Below are 14,750 nucleotides of genomic sequence, written 5' to 3' on the forward strand. Positions count from 1 at the left end.
ATGCAAGGACACATTAGGCGCGCTCACCCTTTAGAGCACAGCTGTAACGTCCTGGCACTAAACCTGCAGAAAACAGTTCTTGTCAGGTTTCTCTTTTTACATTTTCACACTTTTTTCTTACACTTTATAAAAAAATTCTTACATATTCCTTATTTTTGCACCTTAATTTTAAGAGCTTATTGTTAAGTGTTCAATGTGATTAAGTGTTCAATGTGATTTTACAATTTTGTTTACATTTTGAGTCTTTGCTTGTGTTGACAGTCTTATCTGCCTTGATAGTTGAAGGCATTTTAATCAGAGTAAGATTACATTTCAAATAAATAGTTTAATTTTACATATTTTCCTCCTGGTCCTTATTTTCGATCATATAAATACCAACAATTTGTTATGGCGGGGTCCCATTTTAATGTGTGGATGCAGACAGAACTCCGGAGGCAGTGTGTAGGTAGGAAAATTATTTATTTTCAATAAATTAGGCAAAATATAAAAATTCAGAAAAGCGTGCCGATTGCACGGAAAGCTAAGGAAATAGCTAACAGAAAAACTTAGCATTGAACCAGGAATCAAAGAGTATACCAACGTAACTTGTTGCAAAGCACAAAGGACAGCCAGACTGAGTGTGACGAAAAGCAAGAATAAATAGCTCTCTGATAAGTGCCCGGGAGCAGGTGACCGTCCCGAACACTAATCGGAGGCAGGTGAGATAAATCAGCACCCATGGCAAGTAAGAAACTCACACCCAGGGGTGCTGAAAACGGAACTAAGGGAGTCGAACTAAAATAAAACATGATCCAGAAAACGGATCATGATGCAATGACTGACTGATATAAAACACTTATATTGTGATACAGTTGTCAGGCATATTGCTCAGCCCAAGGTGCTATTACTTTGGTTTTCTTTATACCAGGCTTACGAGAAGCGGTTCCCAACATGTCCCATGGTCCCAGTGTTTGTGGACAGTGAGGTCCTCAGTGAGAGCCAAAGTCACGACGGAGCCACTCGGGTGACTGAACGACGCTGCACGATCGACATAGATGCACCACGACTCCTCAAACGGGTATCGTCATTCATTTATGCCCTCCGATCATCAACTGTGTTGTGAAAACATTGCTGGTCTGCGCAGATTGCGGGTGTGGACTACTTGTATTTCATCCAAAAGAACACCTTGAACCGCAGAGATCGGACGCTCCAAATTGAAATCCACAACGAAACCTTTTCCAACAGGGTCATTGCCCGCGAACGCTGCAAATACACGGTGAGCATTGAGCAGAACTGACATAAAGCAGGCTGGGTAGTTATTTGTCTTTAGTAGGGTTGGGTAAAATAATCGTTTTTATTCATTATATTACAAATTTGGGTGCCAATTCATTTGTTAATGGCATTGCAGATACTTATATATAGATATCTATATATATATATATATATATATATATATATATATATATATATATCTATATTTATACATAGATGTAGATGTCAATATACAGATTTACATATCTATATATAGATATCTATAGATATACATAGATATCTATAGATATACATAGATAGATATAGATATCTATATATAAATAAATAAATATCTATATATCTATGTATAGATATATAGATATCTATATATAAATAAATAGATATGTATAGATATCTATATATATATATATATATATATATATATATATATATATATATGGATCTATCTATCTATCTATGTAATCAATTTCCCATATGAGTTGGGAAATTGTGTTAGATGTAAATATAAACGGAAGACAATGATAAGCAAATCAATTTCAACCAATATTCAGTTGAATATGGTACAAAGATGAGTTGGGAAATTGTGTTAGATGTAAATATAAACGGAAGACAATGATAAGCAAATCAATTTCAACCAATATTCAGTTGAATATGGTACAAAGACAACATATTTGATGTCCAAACTGAAAAACATTTTTTTTTTTTGAAAATCATTAACTTTAGAATTTGATGCCAGGAACATGTGACAAAGAAGTTGGGAAAGGTGGCAAGAAATACTGATAAAATTGAGGAATGCTAATCAAACACATATTTGGAACATCCCACAGGAGTGCAGGCTAATTGGGAACAGGTGGGTGCCATGATTGGGTATAAAAACAGCTTCCCAAAAAATGCTCAGTCTTTCACAAGAAAGGATGGGGTGAGGTACAGCCCTTTGTCCACAACTGCGTGAGGAAATAGTCAACAGTTTAAGAACAACGTTTCTCAAAGTGCAATTACAAGAAATTTAGGGATTTCAACATCTATGGTCCATAATATCAATTCTTTGGGTCGCGATTCGATTATATATTGATTTTTTTTAATTCAACGCGATTCTCGATTCAAAAACGATATTTTTACGATTCAAAACGGTTCTGTATTCATTCAATACATAGGATTTCAGCAGGATCTACCCTAGTCTGCTGACATGCAAGCAAAGTAGTAGATTTTTGTAAAAAGTTTTTATAATTGTAAAGGACAATGTTTTATCAACTGATTTCAATAATGTAAATTTGTTTTAACTATTAAACGAACCAAAAATATGACTTATTTTATCTTTGTGAAAACATTAGACACAGTGTGTTGTCAAGCTTATGAGATGCGATGCAAGTGTAAGCCACTGTGACTATTTTTCCTTTTTTTAAAATTTTGTAAATGTCTAATGATAATATCAATGAGGGATTTTTAATCACTGCTATGCTGAAATTATAACTAATATTGATACTGTTGATAATATTCATTTTTGTTTCACTACTTTTGGTTTGTTCTCTGTCGTGTTGTGTCTCTTCTCAATTGCTCTGTTTATTGCAGTTCTGAGTGTTGCTGGGTCAGGTTTGGTTTTGGAATTGGATTGCATTGTTATGGTATTGCTGTGTAGTGGTTTGTTGGATTGATAAAAAAAAAAAAAAAAAAAAAAAAAAATCTATTTAAAAAAAAAAAAAGAGAATCGATTCTGAATCGCACAACGTATTCGTATTCGAATCAATTTTTTCCCACACCCCTAATATATATATATAGATAGATAGATAGATAGATAGATGTGTATGTATACTGTATTTTTCGGACTATAAGTCACAGTTCTTTTCATAGTTTGGCGGGGGGGGTGCGACATATACTCCGGAGCGACTTATGTGTGAAATTATTTACACATTACCGTAAAATATCAAATATTATTTTTCTCATTCGCGGAAGAGACGAAGAAAATGTCAGCAATCGTCACACATCAACCAATAAGAATTCGGCGGGGGAGGATCATGGCAGAAGTGCATTGTGGGTTATGGGATCCTATCTGCTATATGCTATATCCTACTGCCGTAAAAAAATAGCCCCGAAAAGGAAATCATGTACTGCAGATTACAAGCTGGACGTAGTGAAATATGCAGCAGAAAACGACAAGAGGAAGCGGCGCATACCTATGCAGTTGGCCAAAAAGTTCTATTTTGGTTTCATCTGACCACATGACATTTTACCAATCCTCTGCTGTATCATCCATGTATCCATCCATCCATCCATTTTCTACCGCTTATTCCCTTTTGGGGTCGCGGGGGGCGCTGGCTCCTATCCATTTTGGTATAAACTCAACTCGTCGTGTTTGGAGGAAGATGAATACTGAGTTGCATCCCAAGAACACCATACCTACTGTGAAGCATGGGGGTGGAAACATCATGCTTTGGGGCTGTTTTTCTGCTAAGATGACAGGACGATTGATCCTTGTTAAGGAAAGAATGCCCCGGGCCATGTATCGTGAGATTTTGAGCCAAAACCTCCTTCCATCAGTGAAAGCTTTGAATGGTTGACCAAATACTTATTTTCCACCCTAATTTACAAAGAAATTCTTAAAATTCCTACAATATGAATTCCTGGATTTTTTTTTCACATTCTGTCTCTCACAGTTGAAGTGTACCTATGATGAAAATTACAGACCTCTGTCATCATTTTAAGTGGGAGAACTTGCACAATCGGTGGCTGACTAAATACTTTTTTGCCCCACTGTATGTAGAGTATGTATGTATTTGTATGTGTATATATATATATATATATATATATATATATATATATATATATATATATATATATATATATATATATATATATATATATATATATATATAAAATGTTCATATACATATTTTTGGTCATTAAATAAGAATTAATTTTAAAAATATGTTTTTAGGCCATCTTCATGCAACCAGACGGATTTTTTTCCTAACATGTAACACGTTTTGAAAAAGTCTCATTTCAATTATTTTTACTAAATAATACATTTTGAGAAGTGGTTTGAATCAAGAATTGAGGGAATCGAGAATCAAATTGTTATTTCAGATATGGAATCGTTTGGTTCCCAACGATTCCAACCCCTTTTATTACAATATTTTAGGGTGCAACAAAAGACTAGACAGCGAAGACTGAACTGACCAGCAAACACACCCTAAACTATACACTACTGCCACCTAACGTCTTGGACTTGCAATTGTAAATGAGACTCAGAAATGTGATAATGAAACAAGTTATAACATCTGTACACATAATTTTGAAATGTTGCAATAAAAAAATTGATATTTTTGTTTTTATTAACACTAACTCCCCAAAAGTACAGAAAATTGGTCCTGTTGAATCGATTTCCAGAGACCGGGGTTCGGTTCAAACGTGAAACTGTACCCATCTCTACTCCAAATGTATTTATCGAATCGTGATTGATCCAATAACAACCTTAAATGGTATAGATTTGGAAAATTGTTCCTGACACCCCAGCCCTATTCTGTAATCTTTATTTAGTTGTGGTTGAGTGTCACACTCTTTCAAATTTATGTGGAAAAGACTCCAGGTGAAACAATGAAATTAATGAACAATGGCTGTTTCTTTGTGACAAAAATCCTCCATAATATATGGTGGTCCTAACCCTCAGGTTCATCCCGAGAGAGAAGACTGGACCTGCTTTGAACAGACCGCCAGTCTGGATGTCACCTCCTTTTTTGGTTTTGAAAACATGGCAGAGAAGATAGCGATGAAACAATATTCTAGTAGCATAGAGAAGGTTGGTATTTTTGCTTTGATTTGACACGATCGATTTGATCTTTTAAACCTCGTGGCTGATGTTCGGAGTCACATTGATCCAAAGTCCTGTCTCCTTCATATATGGCAGGGGAAAGAAATCATCCAGTTCCACCTGACAGAGCTGGCGAAAGAGGGGATAACTCATCTGCCTCGGTGGGGTTCGCCCGCCTCTACGCAAACCGCGGCTGAAAAACATCCCAGAGACTCACTCAGTGATGAGGACCGCCCAAAAGTGACTCCCTCTCCTGATGGTCAGTGTGAAAACTAACGAGTGTCCATGCTTCTCTAACTACTATGACAAGAATTGATTTGGCAAATACATCGGAACCTCTATTTTACAAATTAAATCGGTTCTTGAACGGGGTTCGTAAATTGGAAAGGTCAAATAGTGAAGCAAACTCCTTAAGAAACAACATAAATATGAGGTCCTGCCTACACTTTGAACTAGGGTTGTACGGTATACCAGTATTAGTATAGTACCGCGATATTATTGAATCATATTCGGTACTATACTGCCTCTGAAAAGTATCAGTCCACCCCCACCCCTGACAGCCACTCTAATGATATAGTACAAGAGCGTATCTAGTCGATACCACTATGACTACAGGGATATTTTTTGGCATCACATCTTCTTTCGTTTTTAACATTTTTATATTATGTTTATAAACTCAGAAAATATGTCCCTGGACACATGAGGACTTTGAATATGACCAGTGTATGATCCTGTAACTATTTGGTGTCGGATTGATACCTACATTTGGTATCATCCAAAACTATTGTAAAGCATCCAAACTACAGAAAAATAAGTGATTATTACATTTTAACAGAAGTGTAGATAGAACATTTTAAAAGAGAAAGTAAGCAGATATTAACAGTAAATGAACAAGTATATGAAAAATTCATTTTCTACCACTTGTCCCGTAATAATTTTGACAAAATAATAAATTGAAAAATGGCGCCTTTGTTTACTTACTACTAAAAGACAAGTTGTTTTATATGTTCACTATTTAATTTAAGGACAAACTTGCAATAAGAAACATGTTTAATGTACCCTAAGATTATTTGTTAAAATAAAGCCAGTAATGCCATTTTTTATGGCCCCCTTTTTTTAGAAAAAGTCCCGAAAAGTATAGAAATAATTTTAGTACCGGTGCCAAAATATTGTTGTTGGGACAACACTACTTTAAACAGAATACAAAGTGTGATACAGGACTGTATATCAGAAAAACATCAGGCATGTGAAATGTCCGCGTTTTTAACCATTCATTTTCAAGCGAAAATATACATTTTGTGTTGTTTTTATGAAATACTGTAGCGTGTAGAGATGGAAGTTGAATGAGGAGTGTCAAAAAATGGAGCTAACTTTATTTTCATAGCAGCAATCGAGCAGTAACTAAACACCGGAAATTGTGTCCCGTAAAAACTCGTCTGACCGGAAATCGAACAGTAACAAAAGTTCCACGGGTGAATTTTGTAAACCCACCACAATATAAAAAATATACGATATAAAGAAATTGTCTTTAATGCTTGACTCAGCCACAGGTACAGGGAGACAATAAAGAGCATCGAAACAAGCTTGCCAGTTAGCATAGTTAGCATCACTTCGCTAGCTTACTTGTCGCATGCGTTTGCTCTCCGAGCCGCACCATTGACAACTTTCTACGTCGCTGCTAATCCCAACACTGTTAGTTCCGAACCAGTTTTAGTTCGAGAGTATTTATTCGTAGCCAAGGAGAACTTATCTTGGACATGTAATTGTCATAAAGACAACCAAACGAGGTTGGAAGATGAGAATACATTTAAAGATAATTACAGTGTAAAATCGCACCCAATTGCTGGAAATGTAGTCTTGATTTTCAAATTTTTCTTTCGGGGCTTGCCTGGCAGCACTTTGTTCCTTTTTTTGGGGACAATTTTCCTCCTTTTTTTCCTCAAAGGCTGCTCCCATGTCGGAAATATGAGGCCCTTCCTTGACAAATGTCCACATTTTATTAAAGGTTGTACACAATATAAAGTGGTTTACAGTGATGTATACCAAACAAACATAATGAGTAGGTATGTTTGTAAAAATAATAATTAACTAATAAACCATTATTGTTTGACAGGTCTTGTTAAGACTATTTCAGTGATATACGTATCATTTTCCTGTGATAAATATTAAGAAAGTTATGGATTTTTTTTACTCTGGCCTTCTGGTTAGCCTGAGATGGGTAGGTTGTGAGTTCAAACCCCGGCCGAGTCATACCAGAGACTTGACACTCGGCATCAAGGGTTGGAATTGGGGATTAAATCACCAAAAATGATTCCTGGGCACGACCAACGCTGCTGCCCACTGCTCCCCTCACCTCCCAGGGGGTGAACACGGAGGTGGGTCAAATACAGAGGACACATTTCACCACACCTAGTGTGTGTGTGACAATCATTGGTACTTTAACAGTGAATGGTCAACCTCCTCAATAAAGAGTTAATGGGCTCCAGATTTTAGGTGTGACCGTTTTGTTAAAAATGTCAACTTTCTTAAGACTTACCCAATTTTAAAAAGGTTGGTATTGTTGGAAAGCTTGTCGAACAAAGTAACAGAAATGTGATTAAATTCATGAGTTGATTAGTGTAGGAAGTGAGGGAAAATCTAAGTAAACAAGATTGGTCCAACCCCCACATTATTTGCTGTCACAAGCAGCCCTCTGATGGCAGCCATAACTGCCATGTGGCCCTCGATGAAAACCAATTTGACATCCCTGACTTAAAAGAGACGTTCAAAAGCCTCTACTCGTTCGTGATAGTCACATTGCTACCAGTAGTGTACTGCAATGTGCAGCAAGTGACGTGGAGGGCTACGCCTCCTCACCCACATGCTGCGCCTTGCCTTTTGCCTGCAGGCGGGACACCAAATGAATGAATGAAGTGTCACGGTTCACACACGCAGGCATATTTGGCTCGATTGAAAAGTTCGTAAATCGTTAAAGTTCGCACGTAGCGGGGTTCGTAAACAGAGGTTCCACTGTTTGCTTTTTAATGTAGACTAGTTGGCTGCAACACAATGTTCTAGACAATGGTCAGGTTTAAATGAGGTATAGCTCTATGATAAAGAGAACATGTTGCAAATGACGACCAATTGTCAAAACCTAAGTTGACAATGTATGTGCAGTTTATCAATTCAGCCGTTAAAGCATGTTTGACGTATGGTCATCTTCACCCTGGTTGAAAGTGTTTCCCTCTGATGCGTGCGATGGACCGTGTGCTAAGTTGACACTGTGTTTTGGCCCGCAGACAAATTGGATGCTGACTACATCAGACGTTACCTTGGTGATTTAATGCCTCTGCAGGAAAGCTGTCTCATTCGACTGCGGCAGTGGCTCCAGGAAACCCACAAGGGCAAGGTCACTTACCTTTTGTCTCAGCCGATCAAGCCTCTCTCATGCGCGTCCGCCAGTTTTGTTTTTGTTTTCACACAAATTAAACGGTGCTTGCTATTTGGCATTATAGAAAAATGAAGCCTGCTTTCATCTATTCAGTCATTTAAGTTTAAATAAGGATCGTTCACATTTAAACCGAATCCTGGTACCTCCGAATCTAATTCGCTACTTTTGTGTGTGCTAATCAATCAATCAATGTTTACTTATATAGCCCTAAATCACTAGTGTCTCAAAGGGCTGCATAAACCACAACACAAACCACTACGACATCCTCAGTAGGCCCACATAAGGGCAAGGAAAACTCACACCCAGTGGGATGTCGGTGACAATGATGACTATGAGAACCTTGGAGAGGACCACATATGTACCCCCCCCCAGTATAAATATGAATTATTTTTGCTGATAAAATCGCATTTGTTATTGCAACATTTAAGAATGAGCTGATCATGGTATCTGCTGTCCATTTGTTATGTATTGTTTCCTTATTTTATTGTCTCAATTGCAAGTCCTAATTGGTTAATTCTTTGCTGTCTAGTCTTTTGATGCACCATAAAAAGTACTAATACTGTAAAAATTGTACTTATTAGACACCAGCTCTTTGATTGTAACGTGCATTTTTGTTGCAGTTTACATTATCAAGTTTGGAGGTGTTAAAATCATCATGTAAAATCGCTAATGCTAATCTTGAGCATGTCAATAGCAAAGCCCATGTATATTATCAATGTAGCACACTTTTGGAAATGTGGAGTCTTACTTTACTTATGTTGGAGCGTTTTTTGGAGTCAATTTCTTTGTTGGCATTGAAAATTGCAACATTACCTATGCTACTTTGGTTGGGTTCAATCTCAGCACTGCTGGGGTGAGTCGGCAACCGGTAGTGACGTCACACACAACACAGTTACCGTAACATGGCACCGAACGTGAATCAGTCGATAACAAAAAAGTACTGGATTTGCAAGTAAACATGTAACAAGTAAAGTAAACACGCTGCAAGATTGCTTGTATTGCACATGATGTCACACACAACACGCAGCAGGACTGCTTGTACCACACATGGTACCACGCGCAGGTAAATACGCTGCAGGACTGCTTGTATCGCACATGATATCACACAACAGTAAATACGCAAGACAGCTTGTATCGCACGTGATATCGCACACAGGTAAACGCGCTGTAGGCCTGCTTGTATTGCACATGATATCACACACATGTAAACATGCCGCATGACGGCTTGTATCGCACGTTGTTTCACACACATGTAACACGCTGCAGGACTGCTAGTGTCGCACATGATATTGCACACAAGTAAACACGCTGCAGGACTGCTTGTATCACACATGATATCACACACGTAAACACTGCAAGACTGCTTGTATCGCACATGATATTGCACACAAATATACATGCAGCAGAACTGCTTGTATCGCACATGATATCACACTTTAGTAAACACGCTTCAGGAGTGCTTGTATCGTACATAATATCACACAAGTATACACCCTGCAGGACTGCTTGTATCAGAGCTTACAGTATATCAATGATTTTAGTTGCAAGCCGGTATCATCTGATACATGTTTTTTTTGCTGATATTGAATGACATCTGGTATAAAAATCGGATTGGGACACTCGTGTAAGTAAGTGAGAAAAATACAGAGAATATGTTCCGTTAAACCACAAATGGTAACACGTTAGCAGGTAATGTTCTTGCTAATGTTTTAGTTTGAGAAATGTTATGTTGATCAAGTTGCAAGCAGTCACTTTTACGGCGGCTGGTTCCCTGAAAGGTGGTTACAAGGTTTTGCAAATAAATGGTGTGCATTTAGGTAAAACCTTTAAAAACATTTGTTTATGATACTGTAGACTATTAAAAACGGCCTTATATTTTTTAAGTTAATTGACATTACGCAAGCAATTTATTGTTTTAAATGAATATTCATCATTTAGAAGTGAAATTAATATGATTGAAAAAAATAATAATTCGACAGCACTACACACACATTTTTATAGTGATCTCCTTTATTTTGCTTCGCAGATTCCAAAGGATCAACATGTGCTGCGCTTTCTGGCTGCCAACGACTTCAACTTAGACAAAGCTCGCGAGCTCCTGTGCCAATCTCTCACCTGGAGGAAGCAGCACCAGGTGGACTTCCTCTTGGACTCCTGGCAACGCCCTCAGCTTCTCCAGGACTACTACAGTGGAGACTGGCACCACCATGACAAAGGTGTTCACACAGTCTGCCATCAAAGGGCGGCATAGGGAAAATGCTACAATATCGGAGCCTGCATGTCTCAATATCGATACCAATCACATGCATTAACTCAAAATCTTTAACATATATATATATATATATATATATATATATATATATATATATATATATATATGTATGCTTGTATGTATATGTGTATATGTATGGATGTATATATATTAGGGGTGTGGGAAAAAATGTATTCGAATACGTTGTGCGATTTAGAATCGATTCTCATTTAAAAAAAAATAGATTTTTTTTATTTTTTATTTTTATTTATTTATTTATTTTTTTTTATCAATCCAACAAACACAGCAATACCATAACAATGCAATCCAATTCCAAAACCAAACCTGACCCAGCAACACTCAGAACTGCAATAAACAGCAATTGAGAAGACACAAACATGACACAGAACAAACGAAAAGTAGTGAAACTAAAATGAATATTATCAACAGTATCAATATTAGTTATAATTTCAGCATAGCAGTGATTAAAAATCCCTCATTGACATTATCATTAGACATTTATAAAAAAAAAAGAACAATAGTGTCACAGTGGCTTACACTTGCATCGCATCTCATGAGCTTGACAACACACTGTGTCCAATGTTTTTACAAAGATAAAATAAATAATATTTTTGGTTTGTTTAATAGTTAAAACAAATTTACATTATTGCAATCAGTTGATAAAACATTGTCCTTTACAATTATAAAAGTTTTTTTTTGTAATCTACTACTCTGCTTGCATGTCAGCAGACTGGGGTGGATCCTGCTGAAATCCTATGTATTGAATGAATACAGATCGTTTTGAATCGGAAAAATATCGTTTTTGAATCGAGAATCGAATTATTATCTAATCGTGACCCGAAGAATCGATATTGAATCGAATTGTGGGACACCCAAAGATTCGCAGCCCTAATATATATATATATACATACATATATATATATATATATATGTGTATATATATATATATATATATATATATATATACACACACACACACACATATATGGTGGGTGCTATTGACAGTGTAACAATATCAGTGCTAGCGGGGGTGTTTAATGTAGCCCGGAAGAGTTAGGGATGCGTTGGATTCTGGGTATTTGTTCTGTTGTGTTTATGTTGTGTTACAGTGCTGATGTTCTCCCGAAATGTTTGTCATTCTTGTTTGTTGTGTATTCACAGTGTGGCGCATATTAGTAAGAGTGTTAAAGTTGTTTATATTACAACCCTCAGTGTAACCTGTATGGCTGTTGACTAAGTATGCATTGCAGTCACTTTCGTGTGTTACATGAGGTTGATTATGGAAAGTGACCAGTCTGCATGTAGATTGCGTGGTGTAAAAGCGGGCGTGACGACATGTTGTAGAGGGGGTTAAAGGCATTGCCATCACTGCACACCCTCAGTATTGAAGTCCAGGTGAAAATTGGAGAATGTTATCCCCGGGGGATTTCTGGGAGAGGCACTAAAATCCGGAAACCTCCCGGAATAATCTTTGGGGTCGGCAATTTGGCTGCTGAGCCAAATCAGAGTGATCAAAGAGCCGCATGCGGCTCCGGAGCCGCGGGTTGCCGACCCCTGCTGTATAGAGATAAAGAATTAGATGCTAGCCGCTAGTCAGCTGTGGGACGAAAAACAAATACATTGTCGGCCAAAGGGGATCGGCATTTATCGTACATAAAAAAGTAGAATAAAAGAGCATACAGGTGAAATGTAACGGGAAACACCTGCAATTTTGTCTCTAATACCACTAAAAAAATGTTTTCTTTGAAACTCTAATCTCTCAAAAAGTAATAACCAATCAAAATATTTTTGCGATGAATTGTTGGCCTATTGAATGCTCAAATTACTTTACATCAAATATTCCACTTTGACATAAATTAGGGGGAAAATATTGCATTTTTGCCCCGTTTGCCACAACTAAATCTTTGACAAAGATGGCATCAAACAACAACATGAAAAAATACTAAAAACGTATAACCGACGGATCAATCTGACACTGATCTAGAGATTTGAGTGTTGAAAGTAAAACAACAAAAATAATAATTTGTGACTTGTTAGTGGGGTTTGTCATTGCTCAAAAAATAATACATTTAAATCAATATTATTGACCTAATTTGGTATTTAATTACTTCACAACAATAATACTACTTTTCTTGTGAAAATATGGCATATTTTAAGTGTTCCCATAACTAAAAAAAATAATAGTTTTTTTTGACAATCAAACAAAATAACATCATGAAAAAATTATAAAAAACGAATAATAATCGACAGTCACTATGATCTAAAGTAAGTTTTAAAATTAAATGAAATAAAAATAATGTGGTACTTATTTTAATACAAATAATTTTGAGTAGCAATTTTTTTCAACTGTCTTTGCTAAAAAAATAACACATTTAAATAAATATTGTGATGAATTATTGGCCTAAGTAAGTATTTAAATATTCATAACAAATACTGTACTTTCAAATATTTTTTTGTGAAAATATAGCATATTTTGTGTTTTCCATAACTAAAAAAATGTTTTCTTCGACAATCAAACAAAATAACAACATGAAAAAATATTCAAAAAACGGATAATAAAGTTAAAGTACCACTGATTTTCACACACACACACTAATGAAAATAAAAAGTACATTAAATACAATTGTGTTACTTATTTTTAATACTACTAATTTTTAATATATATTTTTAAAATGGTCATTGCTCAAATCAACATTGTTAAGATGTATTGGTTTAATTAAGTATTTAATTATTTCACAACAAATATTCTATGTTAAAATATTTTTTTGCGAAAATATAGCATACTTTAAGTGTTAGCCAGTCAAACAGACAAAATAACAACATGAAAATAATCAAGATTTAAGTGTTAAAAGTAAACAAAATACAAATATGTGGCTTATTACTAATACTAATAATTTTAAGTATCATTTGTTTTTAAACTGTCATTGTTAAAAAAGTAATGATCGATTGATATGAATGTTGTTATAAATTATTGACCTATTTAAGACTCCAATTACTTCACATCAAATATTCCACTTTTAAAAAATATTTTGCCATAAAATTTAACAAAAGAGCATAAAACATAAAAAAAGATATATGTTACAAATTTCTATCGACAAATCTAAAGTTAATCTGTAGATTAAAGCGTAAAAAAAAAAAAGTTACTTTTGACGTATTTTTGACATTTTTATGACCGAGTCTCTTTCAGGACCAAACTTGAGGGGTGCCCTAAAATTTGAAAAGATATATATATTTTCATGACTTGTTAAATTACTTACATGTGTGTGTTTAGATGGTCGGCCGCTTTACGTCCTGCGTTTGGGTCAGATGGACACAAAAGGTTTGATGCGAGCCTTGACAGAGGAGGTGCTGCTGAGACAGGTGAGAGGATTTATTCAAGTCCCACATCAATAATATAGCTACAGTCAGTGACAGCGGTGCTTTACCTTCTTGGAGCCAGGTGGTCGCCATCAACGAGGAGGGACTGAGGCGCTGTGAGGAAAACACTGCGGCCTTCGGTCGACCAATCAGGTGCCGAACTTCTCTGTCACAAACGTGTTCGCCTTCCATCCGTCCTCATGCAAAGCTGTGTTGTGTTTGCTCAGTTCCTGGACCTGCTTGGTGGACCTGGAGGGTCTCAACATGCGTCACCTGTGGAGACCCGGACTGAAGGCTCTGCTGAGAATCATCGAAGCAGTGGAGGCCAACTACCCGGAGACTCTAGGCCGCTTGCTCATGCTGAGGGCACCTAGAGTTTTTCCTGTGCTCTGGACACTGGTGAGAGCAAATGGATATCAGGGTTGTGTGACATTTACCATATAAATGATATACAGAAAAATTATTCATCATAAATTGAATATTTACATAACTACAGCATAAAAAAATCCTGTTCATGACCTTTGAAATACGGTCTTTAACATTTTGAAAGTCCTGTAGACATGAAATAACACCCACAAAGTCACCTTTACACTCGTTTTATCCAATATCGTGACGCTGTTTAGGCTGAGCCAATC

General features: G+C 36.3%; 1 protein-coding gene across 3 annotated transcripts in view; it reads left to right on the top strand.

Moving 5' to 3' along the window:
• LOC133556169 (SEC14-like protein 1) overlaps positions 1-14,750 on the top strand; it is a 44,269-nt gene that overhangs the window by 11,244 nt on the left and 18,275 nt on the right. For all 3 annotated transcript variants that reach the window (XM_061905835.1, XM_061905833.1, XM_061905834.1), the window contains 9 exons: positions 908-1,057; positions 1,124-1,255; positions 4,916-5,044; positions 5,153-5,315; positions 8,335-8,444; positions 10,513-10,702; positions 14,030-14,118; positions 14,198-14,268; positions 14,343-14,514. In XM_061905835.1, the coding sequence (XP_061761819.1) occupies positions 908-1,057; positions 1,124-1,255; positions 4,916-5,044; positions 5,153-5,315; positions 8,335-8,444; positions 10,513-10,702; positions 14,030-14,118; positions 14,198-14,268; positions 14,343-14,514 (1,206 nt within the window). The remainder of the gene's footprint in view (positions 1-907; positions 1,058-1,123; positions 1,256-4,915; positions 5,045-5,152; positions 5,316-8,334; positions 8,445-10,512; positions 10,703-14,029; positions 14,119-14,197; positions 14,269-14,342; positions 14,515-14,750) is intronic.

Source organism: Nerophis ophidion, linkage group LG07, assembly GCF_033978795.1.
Source record: "Nerophis ophidion isolate RoL-2023_Sa linkage group LG07, RoL_Noph_v1.0, whole genome shotgun sequence".
In the NCBI taxonomy this organism is placed as follows: domain Eukaryota; kingdom Metazoa; phylum Chordata; class Actinopteri; order Syngnathiformes; family Syngnathidae; genus Nerophis; species Nerophis ophidion.